Genomic DNA, 17,941 nt, shown 5'->3' with positions numbered 1-17,941 from the left:
GTTCAAAGTGATGATAATAAATTCATTTTCCTTTCTACCTCTGATACTAACTTTCACGATTTCTCAGCAGTCTTTCATGTCAGACATCTTTCCATTCACAAAGTGCTCTTTTAAACCACTCATCTTATATTTTATTTATATTTCTACTTCTTCATGCATAAACCCTATGTATAGGAATTATTGGCCAGGCCTTGTGGAAGGCATTTCATATACCGTGTATAATCTCAAGTCTCCAGCAAATGGTCCAAGGAATTGTTCCTCACTCCCACTTTGCAGATGAAGAAACTAAAGACTATAGTGGCAGAGTCTAGATCTCTTAGTGAGAGGCAAAGCTGAGATTCAAATGCAGACCTGATGGGTTCAAAGCCAAGGATTTTTCTCCAATATAGAGCACATACCAGTAGGAATGCTTATTGGGTTACCTAATGAAAGAAGGAATTTAGTAAAAATGTTCATTTTTAAATGATGAATTTTAATAGCATCACACTCTTTTTTCTTTGGGTCTTAAAAAGTGGGTTGGTGGTCTACAGTGATGAAATTCAAACCTAATACAAGTGCAGCGCTCACATATCATATCCCTGGACACAACCAAAGGAGAATTGCGGAATATAATGGACCCTTCTGTTCTACTGCTTTCTCCACCTGGTCAACTCTCAAAGGAAAACAAAATTCATATGATCACTGAGGTCTAGAAATTAACTTTTATTTTAAATCTGTCAAGAACTCCTGCAGTTATTAATTTTATTAAAATGATTACAATATGGCAAAATAAAGAAGAGAGGTAATTCTATTTCTCTACAATATAATTTATGAGTTAGATTCTCAACTGCTGGCTCAGCATAGTTCAAGGTTCTTTTAAAGGACTGGGGAACTTTAATTTCCAGAAAATGTCAAAGCAGCAAAAGAAAAAAAAAATAAATTAAAAGTAATTACAATGGGAGATATTGCCAAAGAAATACTAATTATAAAATCTTTTTGATGTGTTTACAGATCTGACTCCAAACTTTAGTACTTTATAAAGAAATCATGTGAATAGCTATTGTATATTGGCTTGTCATCTATAACACAGAATGAATTTGCTCATATACTTTAAAAAGATGGCAAAAATTTATCATAATTAATTCAAATGAAATACAACCAAGCATTCATTCCTCTAAGTGAAATATGTTAAAACAAAAACACTTTTATTAAAATATTTAATGCCAGAATAACTTATAATAGTATGAAAAAGAGTGAAGTATTTGTCCTTAGTTTTCATTGACATGGTCACATTTTGGCAAAACTATTTTGTGACAATTCCAAAGTTTTCATCATGGATCTCTAACTAGTTAAGGATGTAAACCAAAAGAACTTGTACTTCATCTGATCATACAGTCATAACTTACATATCTTGCTTTGCACTTACTGTTACTGCAAACCGCAATTTTAAAAAACAAAGTAAAAATATATATATACAAAATATTTTTATATCAAATTATCTTCATTACACTAAATAAACCCAATCCCCAAATGCTATGTTACATGAAAAAGTGTCCTACAATTTATACCAAGACTGATACTGTCTATATATTAACCAGAGCAGCCTTTGGTTTTAAAAGCATTGGCAAAATAAAGAAAAATATAACCACACGGCTGCATTATTGGCACTCATTCAGACTCACAAAAATGCTTTCCAGTTAAAAAAAATTACAAAATAGATTACATACCCAGAAAAAAAATCTCACCATAAAACAGTCCAATCCTTTTGACTTCTCTGTTGCACATACACTATATTATATTTGGCGTCTCCACTGTTTAAGTTTCAAGTCTTCCCAAGCTGATTAAAATATTATTGTTTGATTGAAAAAGATACTCTCTCTTGATATTGATTATTCTCACTCAATGGTAGTCTAATTTAGAAACAAAATGTTCTTTCTTTTAATGCATGATTTCAGGTAACTTTTACTTGACTGTGCTAGTTGGCAAAATCCAGAGATGGTTCAATGTTTTATTTTCCATGTTTTAAATCTAAAAATCAGTTTTGTGTGTGTATGGAGATCCACTTCCTTCAATGTCTTGTTCTCATTGCAATACAAATTATCCATCATCAATTGTCATTTGATATGAACCAAATAAAAAGCTTTTAGTCATTCCATACGAAAAACAGTTTCATTCACACAAAAGCACTGAATTCTAATGCAAACAGGATTATGTTTTTAAACTAAACTATAGGTTTAGTTTTGCACAGGAAAAATTTCAGTTATTTATAAAATAAAGTTTTTTTTTAAAACTTCAGGAAAACAAAATACAAATGATTTCTACAGGGCATTGTAGTACTTTCTAGCAGCACTTGAAAAATGTTTTTCTGATCACATGTATTCACTGAAATTTTAAATGAGTTTGAAGGAATCACTTCTTTAAATGTATACATTACGTGGATCACCACACCTTTCATTTTGGAAGGTTGGAACATATCAGATATGCAAGCAAAATACATGCATAAAATTCTCACTGTCATTCCGAAAAGCACACTGAACAAGTTTCAACACTGCAGAATTTTTTTTTTTTTAAAGGAACATTTCATCTGGGCTGAACAGATTTCCAAGTTTTAACATGTGAACTACTGAATATATTTCAAGGGCTTTTAGAAATTCTGGTTTCAGTCCTGAAATGGTTAGGTCTGTCTGGAATGATGCACGCAGACTCATAAGCATGTGACGTTGGCATTTTGAGGCATAGCGGTCCCACTATGCCCACGTTGTAGCTTATTTTCGGTAAGCAAGGCACTTACTGTAATGGTAATGCAGACATTTTATGCATAGTTTGAGTAGCATAAAATAAGTTAATAGTTTTGATTAAAATGAGTTCTTTATAATTTATAGGTCTTTTATAGAAGCAACTAAATGGTATATTTAGGATAATTAAAAATAAGAGGAGGTTTGAAAGGGAGTCATTGTCACTACTGCTCCGGCTCTCTGGATGAGGATTTATGCAAAAACGCTGACATGAAGAACATCCATGGGACAAGCTCTTAAAACTGCTGTGCCAGGGGCACTTTGACTGTCTTTACTTCTGCTATATGGGAAGACTTCTGAATGATGCAGCTCGTGGTTCCCTGCAGCTTATCTTTTCCCTGCGCAAGATTGGTTAAGGCCATAGCTGCGTTGATCTCCTTCCAGTAAGTGTCATCCTTGTTAGGTCCCTTTTTGTTAGCTGCACTGGATTTAAGCAAAACAGAAAGAAAACAATGAAAGTCGCTGCAGTTTGGATGGACAATGGTATCCCTGCAACGCCCTCAGAACAAACAAAAACATTTTGCTCACCTGTCACCCTTACTGGATCCGTTTTCCAGAGTGTCTGTAAAAAGAAACAAAAGATCAATTACTTTTCTCTATCTTTTTTTTTTTTTTTCTCATCTCAGGAATTCCATCATTAATGACCAGGAATAAAACTTCATCTGGAAAGGTAGTTGAAAATTAGTTATGTCTTTACCAAAATAAATGTGTTTGTTAGAATACAAAATAATAATAATAATAATAATAATAATAATAAAGATAATGACAAAATGAGCACAGTGAATAAAGGTAGCTTTTCAGAGATACAAAAAATCTGAGGTCAATTAAGAAATTGGGTCTTTCCATCAGGAGGTAAACAGCTTAGGACAAAAGGTGCTGATTATACCTGGGGCCAGGTGCTACTCTTGCCTCACCATCCACTTGCTGTGGTCCTTTCAGGCATATTACAATAGCCCACAAAGTCTGGGATTCAGTTTTCTCAGCTATAAAATAAGGAGGTTCCTAGAAGATGTTGACAGGGCCTCTGGTTCAATATTCTGTGATTTCATGGAAACCAAACCTCAGAAAAAAAGAATGACACATAGTTGTCTTTGGTTAGTGAGCAAATGAGTGACAGTTTGAAAGCTGACAGCAATTTGGAACTTCTGGCCCATGAGAAGAAGCCAGTACCAGTCTTCAGTCTCCAAAAGAACTCCTCCTGCTACCAACTCTGGAAATGAATGGGAATCCTGGCCTCTATGTCTACATTTTCACCTTAGGTTTACATTTGATCCTTTGGAACGCTCATGATTCCCAGCACCACAGAGATATAAAGAACGATGAAAAGAGGTTTTTGATTATTTCCTTTGGCTGAAAGGATGGGGTATGAGTAACACAAAAATTGATGTCTTGCAGGGAAGGAGGTATGGGGGTAAGAAGGGCCACCTCTGTGGCTGGGGAAGGGCCAACAAAGGAGTATAGCAAGGTCTCTCCATCAGTTTAAGAGACTCAGGATCTTCATAGTAACCTGGTTAAGCTTCTGTGGTCATCCTCAACAGTATACACCATAGAGTAGCTTCTGTGTACTGGGGGGTTGCAGTACACAGAAGAAATGTGGGATGTACCTGCTGAAGGCCCTCTTCTCATTCTGTGGCCTTTGGAAAACTGTCCTTTCCTGCCCTCAGTTCTCCCTTTTCTTTTTTTCCCCTCACCCAAAATTTCTCAAGATTTTTTTTTCCCCTTTGCCATGTTCAAGGCTCATTAGACAATGCACCATAATTTTTACTTCTAAGCTCTAAGAGAGTCGCACAAAGAAGAGGCTTGAGAAGAAGAACGTCAACATGACCTCAGTATTGTCCAACCAGGACATTTCCCAGGTCAGAGATGGTTGAGAGAAAATACCCAGGCACAGTGCCACACGCCTGTAATCCAACCAATAGAGTAGGCTGAGGTAGAAGGATCCCAAGTTCAAGGCCAATCTGGGCAAACTAGCAAGACCCTTCCTCAAAATAAAAAAAAAAAAAAAAGAGGGTTGGGGATGTAGCTCAGTGGTATGGTACCCCTGGGGTCAATGCTCAGTTAGAAAGAAAGAGAGAAAGAGAGAAAGAGAGAAAGAAAGAAAGAAAGAAAGAGAGAAAGAGAGAGAGAAAGAGAGAAAGAAAGAAAGAGAGAGAAAGAAAGAAAGAAAGAGAGAAAGAGAGAAAGAAAGAAAGAGATCACATGACCACACAGTCAAGGCAGCTAAGTTTCAATGCCTCCTAGGCAGAAAAAGAACAAAGAAAGCCTGATACCATGTCCTGACTCAGGCTTGAAGTGCACAGTTTGAGACTAGATGGATCACCAGGAGCTCCTTCCACACCCCTCACCTAGGGACCCAGGGCACTTTGAAAAAAGAAAGGTGAACAAGCAAAGTAAAAACACTTAAGGAGCAAATGACAAGGTTGTTGTGAAGAAATAGGAGATGCGTGCATGTTCCAATATGAAAGAGCATGTTAGTCTCTTCACTATCCTTTCATTGAATGCTCAGGCGGATTTTATAAAGTTTTAGGGAATCCTTTGGGAGAAACAGTTGGGTCTGTGAGCAGCTGGATGATCACCCTCTGGAACCCTATCAGCCACTGGACCTTCTGTCCCTCCTAGGTTGTCCTGGATGGTCAGCTCTACCTCTGCTGCTTTGGATAATTTGGGGATTATAAAATCACCCATGGAAGTGGAGGTAAGCAACAATATTTTTTAGTTTGCAGAACTCTGATAATTCTAATTTATAAGTTGGGTACTATGTGCCAGGCAGTGTTCTGGGTGTTTTAATGTATTATTAGTGACTTTACATGGATACCAAGTCTCTATGCCTATGAAGTCATTCTTTGTTTTAGTCCTATCGTCTATAAATCTTAACTCAGTAATGACAGGGACAAGGCGCTACTAGAACAGAGAACAAGTCAAGGCCTTTGTTTGGGAGAGGAAAGCCAGCAACATTGGACACTTTACAGAGGAAAAAAAAATGATTTTCGGCCTTTGCTCAATTTTGCCCACAAATTGCAACAATTCTGTTGCCAAAGTGAAGCAATAGGTTATGGAGATATTTATTCAATGGAAAGATTTGTCAAATGCAGGATGAATTCCATGAAGCTTAAATAACAGTAGGGAAGTAATGAAACATAATTCAGAAAAGACCATGTAACTGACACTCCGTTTCACGAACGAAGCGGGTTCCTATATACAAAGGAGACCAGAATCTGATTCTCTACCTGAACAGTCAGCCTGAGAATGGTTACTGTTCAGACACATAAGAAGCCTGTGGCTATCAAATATGTGATGGAATATGGAACCCAGAAATGGCATCAAGTACATGTAGCCTGTGTGTAGAAGGAGAACATGAAATTCACCGTTCAGGCCCATGGGGAGAACTTATGTTTAACATGAGGAGCAAACTCAGGTGACCTTTCTGCAGCACCTTGCACAACCAAAGGCTAACACTCCCTTGTGGCCAGCTCCTTGAACTTGTGCTGCAGAGAAACAAATTTATTGCAGCCAACTGTGAAATTATAAAATTCTGCTTACTCTTTGGGTGTATGTGTTTCACACTTTGGTGCCTATGAAAATACCTTTGAAGTGTAAAAACACATACACTAACCCCTGTTTGGGAATTCTTAATTAGTTTCACAAATCTTAACAATATCCTAGGCAGGATTCAAAAGACTGAATTCTCTATTTTATATTAAGGCATTAGATGTGGATTAGGTTCCTTTCCAAGAACAGAGAAAAAAAAAAATCTTTATAAAAAGTAATGAAGAAACATCTTGTGTCACTATCAATAGTCCGTGCCCAGCCAGGCAGGGTAGTGCACACTTGTAATCCCAGCGATTTAGGGAGGCTGAAACAGGAGAAGTTTGAGGCCAGCCTCAACAATTGAGGAAGGCCTTAAGTAACTTAGTGAGGCCCTGCCTTGAAACAAAAAATTTAAAAAGGGCTGGGATGTGGCTTATCTGTCCCTAGGTTCAATCCCCAGTACTACCACAACAAAAATAGTCAGTGTCCAAGTTGTGTATCACAAAGCTCAATCTCAAAGATTACAAAGAAAAGGCTGACTATCACCACTCCTGGGGGGTTTCTGTCTCCAGGGTCATTTGGTGCAAAAAGTAAATTGGTATTATAAGGGCATGATTTCTCCACCGCTATAATGGGTGGGCTGCCTGGTGACACTAGGATATTGTGCATCCAAAGACCACCTCCTGCAGAGTAATGAGTTCCAGTGCACAGAGCAACCAGCAAAATGAATATGGCAAATAGGAGCCCTTTTACCTTGAAATACTTGTGCTTTTGTCGAAAAGCAAAAACTCAAAAGATCTGGCAGTTTGGGGAGATTTTTTTCCTATTCATTATGCTGAGATATCCCACCTATTTTAGGGGACTATGATATCATTTGAGAAGAACTAGGAAAATTTACAATTCACTCCTTGTATTAAGTGGTGGTGTTAAATGTTGTAATGTTTTTTTCTTATGCCCTTTTCCTTTGAGGTAAAAAATTGCTTGCTCTTTTCCGGTTCAATTATTTTGTGCCTTTTTCAGCCCATAGTCAGTATTTAAAAAAGCAGTGGGTCTATTGTCCCCATTACTGATGGTCATGGGGATCAGGTCACTTCTGCCCACTGATGACAGGTGGTCTCACAGGCTGCCCTCTCGAAGTGGCACCTAGGAGTTGCAGAAATAACCTGGTGAGCAGGAGAAGGAAGGATTCAGAATGCTGCTGACATCCAAAAGTCAGTCAAAAGTCTGAGCGAGCTCCTGGTCTGCAGGATCGCTGGTGTACTTCATTAGCATGCACAGTCTTGGGGTCTGATTCCCCACATTCCCCTCAGCTGTATCTCCTACTCTGCAAGTAGCTTGGCTCAGCTTCCCCAAAGTCTGAGCTAAAACGCCTTTTTAGATTCTAAGATTCCAAAAATCAGCTATGCTGTCAATTACCATAAAAGCAACTGGTTGGCAGGAACTACTTATTGAACCAGCCAAAAGAGCGTGTTTTAAAGACCAAAAAAGAAAAGGCAAGGAAAAAAAAAAAAGAGGTACGTAGTTAGGAAAATCTTGGATGCTGTAAAACTTAAACCATGTCGAAATCTAAAGTGGGGCTATCCTCAGTTTGGACATGTGTTTCCTTATAAAGTTAAGTAGAGAAACAATTATACAAAAAAAAAAAAACTCAGTTTTATGGAACTCAAGATGTGTAAGCATAAAGTTCTGGAGGTCAAAGACCTTTCCAACTTTGATAAATGCCATTTAGAAACTCACTGATTTTGATAGATATTCCTAAAGTAACACTTGTAGGCATAAAAAGAGACAAAAATATGGCCAAATTTTTTTTCTCTGAGATTGTTTTTTCCAAGTTTAATAAATAGATCCTAAAGTTAGCCATGTTTTAAAGCATTTCACAAAATACTACCCACACCACTAAAATGTAAATAAAATTAAGTAAGATTAAACATATGAGTATTTTTAATTAGAGAATCAAAAATCATATACTATATGTTACCTTAAATTAAAATGGAGAAAGTGGAAGACAAGAAACTTTAGGGAAATTATTTACTTCACCTAGCAGGCCTAGCCTAAGGCCCTCTCAGAGAAATTAAAATTTTGAGGCCTTTGTCAATGATCTAAAGCAAACCAGAGATCCAGCTGCCTGAACACTGTGCCTCCACACACTGAGGCAGTTTGAGGACCATTACAGGAGGTGTGGACATCCAGGGCTTACTATGTTTTTGATCTCAAGAGCGACAGAGAGCCTAGGGACACCAGATCAGATTCTGGAACAACTGGGGAAAAGAACAAGCTTCTAGTGAGTAGGGAAGATAAAAATCCTCACCTGAAGATTCTAGAATTCTTCGTGCCCCCAATTTTCAGGATTTTGCCCCATATACCAAGGGATCCCTGGTCTCCCTGCTCCTACTGCTGTAGTCTGAACTTCTACTTCCCCACCCCAGAGATCTGGCTGTGCTTACCCACACTGTGACTGTACCCACCCGCCTTCTTTTCCCTAAATGTGGTTCTTCTCTAATGAGAAAGTAATACAGGAATCCTATAGAAAATGTGGGGAAAAAGTGTAAAACAGGAATAACTAATATTAACACTTGAATATATGTCCTTCTATGCTAGTATTATTCATGTGTTTTAAAATGGGGTCATTCTGTATGTGTCTTGTAACCTGCCTTTTTTCACTGAATTTCAAAATTTTTCTCGTCCTGCTTTAGTAAATAATAATCCACCATTTGGCCTTCCCCGACATGGCAGGAGTTTTGCCTGTAAAATAGAAACAGCTTGAAAGAATTCAAAATCTAGCTTCATCCAATTTAATCTTGAATATTGAGAAATATTGAGAAGTGAAGAGAAGGGGTTATTTTAAAAATAACAATTACTAGATTTATTGAATGCTGATTCTTATGCTAGGCCCTATGCAAATATTTTCCGGTTAAACATTTACAATCACCCTAGGAGACGGCACCCTCATCCTTATCTCAGTCCCTTTTGAGTCCAGGGACTGAGATAGAAAATGGGGGCTCTGAGACTCAATTCCAGGTCAGCTAACACTGAAGACCTGATTTTTAACCACATCATCCCAGGAGCTAAGTGATCTCTGTTGATAGAGCAACCTGCAAAGCCCAAAGCAAGGCCTAAGACATTGTTTTCATGGAAAGTCCATGTAATGATAATCTACTAAAAAATCTCTTCAACTCTTTTTCTGTACTTCTTGATAGAATTTCAGACCAGAGATACAAAAAAAAAAAAAAAAGACACTTTTTTCTCCTTATGATTTAATCTGTAATATCAAGGGACATACCCGAATGGCAAAATAGGGAATCTAAATAATTTGAGTGTTTCCTCACACTTTAGAGCAACATTTTAAGAGAGATGATATCCCTATAACCACCCTCTGTTATCCCAGAATGAATTACTGTTAAATAACTCTGAGACAGCTGTTGCCCCATCACTTTTGAGTGGAAATTTTTGTGGTTATCCTGTCTTTGGGATGGAGAGGTTTTTGAATGAGTAAAGATAAATTGTCCTAAGTGATATCTGCCAAAACAGGAAGGGGGAAAAATAAATTAAAAAAAAAATATTCAATAACCTGTAACACCTATCTGTGGATGACTAAGCTGCTTCTGACAGCTCCATTGACCAAATGTGAGTTCCACTTTTAAAACTTCAATATAACAGGAAGAGACTCCAGTTACAGCTAGGTAGCTATCAAGGCTACTGCTTATAGAAGAATTAGGAGCCAGACTTTTGTGAGTCTAGCAATGGGAACATAGTGAGAATTGTAAAATAAAACCCACTTCATCTTTATGGATGGATCTGTTTCTTTCTTTTTTCTTTCTGTAATATACTAGTGAAATTATTCATCCTGGAGCCTTAAAGAATAAGTGGCTTCCAAAAATCATTTCAGAGTTTAAAGAAAAATCTTTTCCAAAAATTAAGCCAGTGTTTCCTCCAGCCATGACTTCCACCATCTGGCCAAAGATTCTTTTCCTTCCTGCTACCTCTCATGTGGGCTGGCCCCCACTATGGCTAATGATGCCCAGATGTCCTGGATCCTCAGGATCCCCACCTTCAGCCTCCTTTCTGTCAGTGCATTGTCCCTTCTAGCTCATGCCAAAAAATAAAAATTAGAAGCCACACCCATCTCTTCTGGACCAATGGTGAAGAGCTCCCTGGTCAGAACGGGGGTATGTTGACATGTCCAATCTTCCAGGATAGGTGATATTGCCTATCCATTAACAACAACCACACAGAACATCTTTTTTTGTTCCAGCAGTACGAGCGCCTGTAGGTAGACCTGTAAAAGTGCTGCTTGGCTCCTAATCCATTAGGGAGTTATAATTTTGATGGCTTTTCCTTCTTACTCAGAGCACAAGGGCTTAAGGCGGTGGCTCCTCATTAATTCTCTGTTGTCTTTGTTCTGGTAGAATGCACAACTATTCTGGCCTCATCCATCTGGGCTGGTGGACTAAAAGAGCAGGAAGTGGGATTTGTAACTTTAAAGTGACTTCTTAGAATAAATAGAATACCACCCAATGATAATGTTTCAACTCACTTTCAGTCTTTTCCACTAAACACATTAAATATTCTTGATGCTAAATTATTCTGCATAGTCCCCTCATCCAAGATTGCTCCTCTGAGAAGGCTCTGCCTTCCACAAGTCTAAAGCTTTCAGTCTGAAACTTCACTTTGAAGATTAGAATGCAATCTATGGGGAGGTGTTGGTGGGTGACCAGACAGAGGGTCTGGAAATGTTAAATATTCTTATTTCTATTCTTGGCTGCTCGTATTAACCACGAGGGTGGCCTACCTACCATGAGTCACAGAAGTAGCCTAGCGCAGTGGTCAGAGCCCAGACTTTAAACCTGATAGCATGAACTGCCCCCATGATTCTGTGTGAGAGCTGGCCAGGTGCTTGACTTCTCTGTCCTCCACTTTCTCATCTATAAAATGGGGACAAGAATCCCAGACTTAAGGGGATAATTATGAGGACCACACAACTTGCTATTTAAACAAAAATTAGACCAAGAACTTAAGCACACTTATCAAGTGCTGTATACATACTTGTAAAAAAATTAACCTTTTCTCCCATTTTAATTTTCAATATCTAGAAAATAGGGTGGAATTCAGTCACCAGGAAAATTAGTATTGTTTAGGGATTGAATATGAAAAACATTATGTAAAGTCAACATAATTTAGCTCTGGGAAAAGCCCATCAGCTCAGATTAATGAATTAAGTGTGCAGAATCTATCATCTTCAAAGACAAAATGGCTTTCCTGATGCTCTTCTGTGCCAAAGTACCACAACATGCCAAGACAAACAGTGCTGGAGCTACATTAAAGGATATCTACTAACCTTGGGTTTCTGGTGGATTTTGTTACTTCATTTTCTCAAGGGGAATATTGGAGATGTTACCTTCATCCATGAAAGCTATGTTTCCAGCCAAAATCTCAGAAAATGACTTCCTAGCTATGCAAGAATAACTTCTCTGTGAGCCTGTGTGTTGCAAGGAGCATTGATTGTTTATAAAGGCACTCTTTTTTACATGCAAGTTGGGCCACTAGTTTTAAACCAGGATGTACTTACTCTGATCTTAGCTAAACTTCAATTTTGTCCCCACATACTAATATTGATATTCATCTTCTAAATTCTTAAATAGAACAAGGGCTGTTTCTCCCAAAATCAACTTTATAAGTTGCCACACTGCAGTTCTAAAAGGGATGAATTATTTAATAAACATACAGTTGAATGACATTAGACTACAAAATACTAATGTGACTTTCTTCAGCAAAAAAAAATCTTTTTAAATGGAAAAATGTGCATTTATAATAATCTAGAAATTGGCTGGAAACTCTGGCTCCATCCATGCATTTTCAAACTCTTCAATATCTCTAAAAAACCATCAGAAAGTATTTTCCTCTGATATATGAACTGCAGTGTATCTCTGAATTGGCTCACATCATTGCCATGCTTTTCAAATTCCTCAAATTACCATCTTTAGAAATGACACTTCAAACTGGGAGATCTTGATGTTAAACCTGTCTGATTGCATTAATGCCAGAAATGACACAATAAAAGAGATGACATTCACAAACTTCTTGGCTCTTTCAAAAGAATAACAAATGACAGTTGCTCTACTCACAGTTCAACTGCTGTATTTATTACAAGAGGAAAAAAAACGTATTTTAAATGTAAGATGAACATGATCACCATACTTCTATATTTCAAAGGTACACTTCAATATTTCTAATAAGCTCAAACTTTAACAGTGTATTTGGCATCACAGTGTTCTGTGATCACACCTTTATATCTGCTCTTTTCTACTTTTAATTCAGAGACAGTATTTACAGGTGGGCATTGAAATGTTAATGGAGAAGATTTTGGCTGATGGTATTGAAGGACACAGAAGGTCAAAAAGAACCATATGTAAAGTGAGTTCAAACACTGTGCCCAAGGGAAAGCCACGGTGGCTGTAGGTCTGGGAGGCCCTTTAATCTCATGGCCCTCTTATGACACATTTTGACTATAAGAATCCCAAATAACTCCTTTCCACGTTAAGTCTAGCCAGAGGGTTTCACTCTAAATTTGCAGATGTACATTTTACATTTCACAGAACACAAGTCACCTGCTTGTACAACAATTTGTCTAAATCACAGGATTTGAACTAGTATATCTCTGAATTGGCTCACCATAGCAAAATAGTAAGCAGACTCACTAAATACAGGACCTCCGGCAAGCTATTTATGCATGCTGTATCTGTTTCTTTGCTGTAAAATAAGGAAGATGTAACACCTACTTCTTGGGGTTGCTGTGAAGACGAATTAGGTAGTAGATGGAGAGCTCCTGGGACTATGCCTGGCACATGGTTAGAGCTATGGCATTAGGGTTCCTGGAAGCCACACTGTGAATCCTCCTATAGCCACTTAAGTTCCATGGAGGTCCCAAACCGGCTTTTGGGTTTCTTTTACCATACCCTAGGCCTCTAGGCCATTTTTCTTGGGATTCAACAGAAAAGAGAAAAAAATTCACTGGGGAACATTTCTCCAAAGAGCAGATCCCTGGATCCCATCTCTGAGACTGATTACATAGGTCAGAGACATGGCCTAGGAACACAAGCTCCGCGTGTGGTCGGATGGAGGTGGTAAAGAAGATGCCCTATGGGAAAAGCTCTTGTGGGAAATTAGAAGTGGGCTGCTTTTATAAAGAACAATGCTGAAATTCAAGTATAGATGCACTAGGCAGTTTTTCTTTGGTACATTAAAAAAAGAAAGAAAGAGGGAGGGGAGAGGAGTTGAGAGGCGAAGGGAGAAGAGAAATCATAATTGGATTCCTAGTATTCCAACAAGAGCCAAATATGAGTCTTAAAGCTTTGCCTAACAAAAGCTTTTGAGTGTACCTTCATATAGACAGCAGATATGATACTTTTACGAATAAGTCACTCCAGCTTCAAAAATACTTCTTACTTACTGTCTATCTTTCCTTAAAACATTAAAATATTCTTTGGGGTAAAATGCCTCATTTTCCTTGAATCACTTTTGCCTAATTATTGCAATTTTTACTATACTATGAAATGTAACCAAGGGAGTCATTAGTAACACAAGCTTCAGAATAAAGGAGCTGAAGATTTCCATTATACTACAGAATGCTTAATAATTATCCATTCTCCTTCTTCTAATTGGCATAGGTATGGTAATAATATACTGTTATAAGATCTGTGTTTTGAAAATAAACTTGTTGTCCCAGCTCTATATTTCTGTGATGGTGGGGTCCTTTATTTTTGTAAGTCTTCTATTTTATTTTCTTATCTTTCCTTTGGGAAAATAAGGTGACAAATAGCAATCCACATGGGGTCATCAAAAACTAATTATTCAACCTAGCATAGAACCTCTTTCTAGCATAGGATAATAAACTTTTATAAACTACAGTAAACTTAGTTTCTGCAGCGCTTAGTAGAATATTTTATTCAGGCTTGCTTCCAAAAGAATGGAGTATTTTATTGAGCACTGACACAGTGATAAGGTTTTTGCAAACATAATTAATTTTAATCTGTTATTTCTAAGGCATTCTTGAGAGGTAGTTGAAGCTTTATGATCTCTAAAGAGGAATAAGGATAAAAAGAACAGACCCACCATGCAAACAACTTGGCAACTACCAAAAGCAAAATCACTGAAAAAGAGCACCGGGGTACTGAAACACAGCACAGGTGAAGCTGGCTTTAGTGGTGAAGGTGGATGATAGGTTCCTTGATAGGAATCAAGGCTTTGCTTTCAAACAACAGCAGAACATCATAGTTCCTGGAACCAAAGGGCTGAAGAAACTGCTATGCTTTGAATACCTCTGCCCAACTTCACTGTGTTGGAAAGCAGGACCTTTGAGAGGTAATTAGGTCAAGAGTGGATTAACACTATTATCCTGGGAGTGCATTAGTTATTATATTCTGATATAAAAGATGAGTTCTTGCTTTCTCTTGCGTTCCTGTCCTTCTGCCTCCACCCAGGGGGTTATGCAGCAAGAAGGCCCTCACCAAATGTCAGCACCCTAATACTCGACTGCCTAGCTTCCTGAACTGTGGAAAAACAAAACAAAATAAAATAAAACTTCTCTTTGTAAATTACCCAATCTGTGGAATTCTATGATAGCAACACAAAACAACTAAGACAAGGACCAAACTGCTGATGGTGGCCACCTCACAGATCCAGAAATGGAAGCTGAGAATGGTACTTGACAGGGAATTTGCTGACAGGTGGACTGAGCTCATTCCCCTAGAGCACATGGGGCCATCCTGTGCTGGGTCGAACACTAGCTCTGGCTTGCCAAACATCAGACACAACAAGTCTAAAACAGTAAAGCTCCACACTGTAGCTTTAAATATAATATTTAGGACGAGCATTTCTATAGGCATTACAAGACGTTCCAAACATAGTGGAGCACATGATCATGAATCAGACAGTAGAGAGAAAGAGACACCACGGAGAGCAAGAGAGGGAGAGGGAGAGAAAGAGAGAGAGAAATGAGTACCCTTGGGATCTTTAAAAAAAAAAAGCAAAGCTCAATGAACACCAGGAAAGGAGAACAAGTATAATTAATATACAGAACAGTTCTTGCAAAGCAATTTCATGGAAATTTAAATACAAAACAATGACATGTTTGCATTATTATATATCTAAATGCCAAACCTGGAGTGGTGGTGCATGCCTGTAGACCTGGCAGCTCAGGAGGCTGAGACAGGAGCCAGCCTCAGCAAAGGGAAGGTGCTAAGCAATTCAATGAGACCCTGTTTCTAAATAAAATACACAATTAGGTCTGGGGATGTGGCTCAGTGGTCAAGTATCCTGAGTTCACTCCCCAGTACCAAAAAAAAAAAAAAAAAAGAAAGGAAATTTAAATGCTACAAAACTGCCACACTTATTGTTATAGATGTTGCATGTTGTTATAAGTAAATAAAACATCTCAAAATGTTTTTAAATATTTGTTTTAGTCATTAAAATTTATTGATTTAGAGAAAGGGACAATGCCTCTAATGCTTGTTTAATAAAGCAATCCTCTATTATTCCTTACCTTTTTTTTATCCTTTGCCATATCTTTTGATTTTAGAGAGAAGAATAATATTTTAACAATCACTAAAAATATAACCTTGCCAGTTTTAAAATAAACAGAGAGAGAGAGAGAGAGAGAGAGAGAGAGAGAGAGAGAGAGAGAGAGAGAAAGAGGCAGAGAGCTGTGCAAAAGGAAAAAAAAGATAAGAAAGAAAAGGAAGCAAACATATTTCCAGAACAAATCAGATCCACCTATCCATATTTAGGGGTTTGGTGATGGAATATACTCTACACATGCTCAAAAGTATTTTAAAAATTAAATTTTCCAATCCCAAATTCTCTCCAGACTTCCAGAAATATCTGATGAATGAGTAGCAGATAGTACTTACTGTCTTGAATCAAAGTATTACACAAAAAAGCCTGGCTCTCATACACAGAAGTAAACAGACTACATATTTTTATCATAGAAATATAAACAAATTGTCGTGTGTGTGTGTGTGTCTGTGTGTGTGTGTGTCTGTGTGTGTGTGTGTGTGTGTGTGTGTGTGTAATAACAGCCAGGAAAATCATACATTCCTTATTCTTTACAGGATTCATAAGCTCTTGCAAGCATGTGGCCATCTCCTCTCTCCAGTAGATGGTAGGTCTGGTCATTTTCCACCATTCAGAAGGTATAAGCAAGAGGGGTTTGTATAGGCCAATACTGGATGCATGGGCAGAATAGGTTCTCACAAAAATTCAAGAGCTTCCAAAGGCCCTGAACTGAGAAATCCACCCTACCATCAGTGCTCAAGTCTTCTACTATCATTTTAGATATCTATTCAGTTAGATGCATCATCTGTTAACATCCACTCTGTTATGCATACGGTTTGCACATGGGTCCAGCAAACCCCTGGGAGTTGAAGGCATCTACAAAACACAGAAGGAGAAATGCTCCTTTATGGCCAGACACAAGACATTACAAAACACACATGAGGAAGTGAACCACTTTTTCAGGCCACAAGGCAATGTTTAATTTACACAGCCCTGAACATAGACAGGCCTAGGAGGCAGGAAAGGAGAGACTGAGGTCAGTCAGGCTTTTCAGGAAAATAAATTTTTTTTCTCCTATTTCATCCAATTAATTTTCAGCCCACTTTAGGAGATTTGTAAAAGGTATCTTAGAACACACTTTATTAATACACGGACTCTTTACTTGGATGGGAAAACACACAAAGAATAAAAGAAGAAAGGAAGGCAGAATGGGAGTTATGAGGGGCAAACATTGAACACATCTATGAAAAGGTTACACTAATTAATTCCCTTTATCTGCAGCTTCCCATTCTACAGTCAATCTTGATTCAAAAATATTAATTGGAAAATTCCAGAATGAACAATTCATAAGTTTTAAATTAGACACCCATCCGAGTGATAATGATAAAATCTCACTCTGTCCCACCTTGGCCATGAATCATCCCCTGTTCCAGCACATCCATGCTTACACAATATCTGCTTTTTTTTTTTTTTAAGAGAGAGTGAGAGAGGAGAGAGAGAGAGAGAGAGAGAGAGAGAGAGAGAATTTTTAATATTTATTTTTCAGTTCTTGGTGGACACAACATCTTTGTTGGTATGTGGTGCTGAGGATCGAACCTGGGTCGCACGCATACCAGGCGAGCGCGCTACCGCTTGAGCCACATCCCCAGCCCCACAATATCTGCTTTTATCACTTAGCTGTCTCAGTTATCAGATCATCACAGTAGTGCCGTCCAAGTCACCCTTATTGTACCTTATAATGCACAGTGCAAGAGAAGTAACGCTGGCAATTTGGAGATGCCAAAGGGAAACTGTAAAGTGCTTTCTTTAAGTGAAAAGATGAAAATAATACTTTTATCATAGCATATGGTTTTAATTATTCTACTTTTCACTAGTTATTATTGCTAACCTCTTGCTGTGCATAATTTATAAATTAGACTTTATCATAAGTATATATATATGTAGGGAAAAAAAACATGGTGTATAAGGTTTGGTACTATACACTGTTTCAGGAACACACTGGGGGTCTTGGAACATATTTCCCATGGATAGTAGGGACCGTTGTACTTTAGGACAGGAAGTCAAGAGTTTATGATTAATTGAAGAATTAT

The 17,941-nt window shown here is 37.9% G+C and overlaps 1 protein-coding gene across 3 annotated transcripts in view; it reads right to left on the bottom strand.

Moving 5' to 3' along the window:
- Window positions 1-682: 682 nt before the first annotated feature.
- Mkx (mohawk homeobox) overlaps window positions 683-17,941 on the bottom strand; it is a 64,306-nt gene continuing 47,047 nt past the window's right edge. For 2 of the 3 annotated variants that reach the window (XM_005334283.4, XM_078023476.1), the window contains 2 exons: window positions 3,303-3,336; window positions 683-3,197 (listed from right to left, as the gene is read on the bottom strand). In XM_005334283.4, the coding sequence (XP_005334340.2) occupies window positions 3,011-3,197; window positions 3,303-3,336 (221 nt within the window). In that variant the 3' untranslated portion in view covers window positions 683-3,010. The remainder of the gene's footprint in view (window positions 3,198-3,302; window positions 3,337-17,941) is intronic. The other variant, XM_078023477.1, reaches the window with a different exon arrangement.

The sequence above is a fragment of the Ictidomys tridecemlineatus genome, chromosome 10, assembly GCF_052094955.1.
Source record: "Ictidomys tridecemlineatus isolate mIctTri1 chromosome 10, mIctTri1.hap1, whole genome shotgun sequence".
NCBI classification, from domain to species: Eukaryota; Metazoa; Chordata; class Mammalia; order Rodentia; family Sciuridae; genus Ictidomys; species Ictidomys tridecemlineatus.
The sequence above is the reverse complement of the archived record's forward strand: the minus strand, read 5'-3'. Positions and strand labels throughout refer to the sequence as shown.